Consider the following 385-nt stretch of genomic DNA (forward strand, 5'->3'; position numbering starts at 1 on the left):
ACTAGTTTGACCAAAGTTCAAAGGATTGATCATAGGTTTTTCTACAAATAAGCCAAAATTCACCAATATTTCAACAAATAATCTGTGTAAAAGATCGTGAAATTTAAGCATAGATTCATAATGATGTAAACTGTGAAATTTTTGAATGGTGAAGAGAATGATGATTTTCACCAGTTCCATAGAATTGCATGCATAGCACTCCTCTCCTTTGCAACCGCTGTCCCCTTGAATACTGCCACCACTCTCTCATCAGCTGCTAGCTCAGCAACCACCTTTGCCCTTCCTCCTCCTCCACCCTCTGCTACCCTTTTCACCACTCTCAATGCTGCTCCTGCCCCAGCCCTGCGCCTACCAACTAACCCCATAAGCACGCTCATGGCTGCCT

General features: G+C 43.6%; 1 protein-coding gene across 1 annotated transcript in view; it reads right to left on the reverse strand.

Moving 5' to 3' along the window:
* LOC109837931 (TPR repeat-containing protein ZIP4) overlaps window positions 1-385 on the reverse strand; it is a 7,424-nt gene that overhangs the window by 5,842 nt on the left and 1,197 nt on the right. Inside the window, 1 exon segment of the mRNA XM_020406316.1 lies at window positions 172-385. This exon segment is cut by the window's right edge and continues 12 nt beyond it. Coding sequence (XP_020261905.1) covers window positions 172-385 — 214 coding nt within the window.

This window comes from Asparagus officinalis, chromosome 4 (assembly GCF_001876935.1).
Source record: "Asparagus officinalis chromosome 4, Aspof.V1, whole genome shotgun sequence".
NCBI classification, from domain to species: Eukaryota; Viridiplantae; Streptophyta; class Magnoliopsida; order Asparagales; family Asparagaceae; genus Asparagus; species Asparagus officinalis.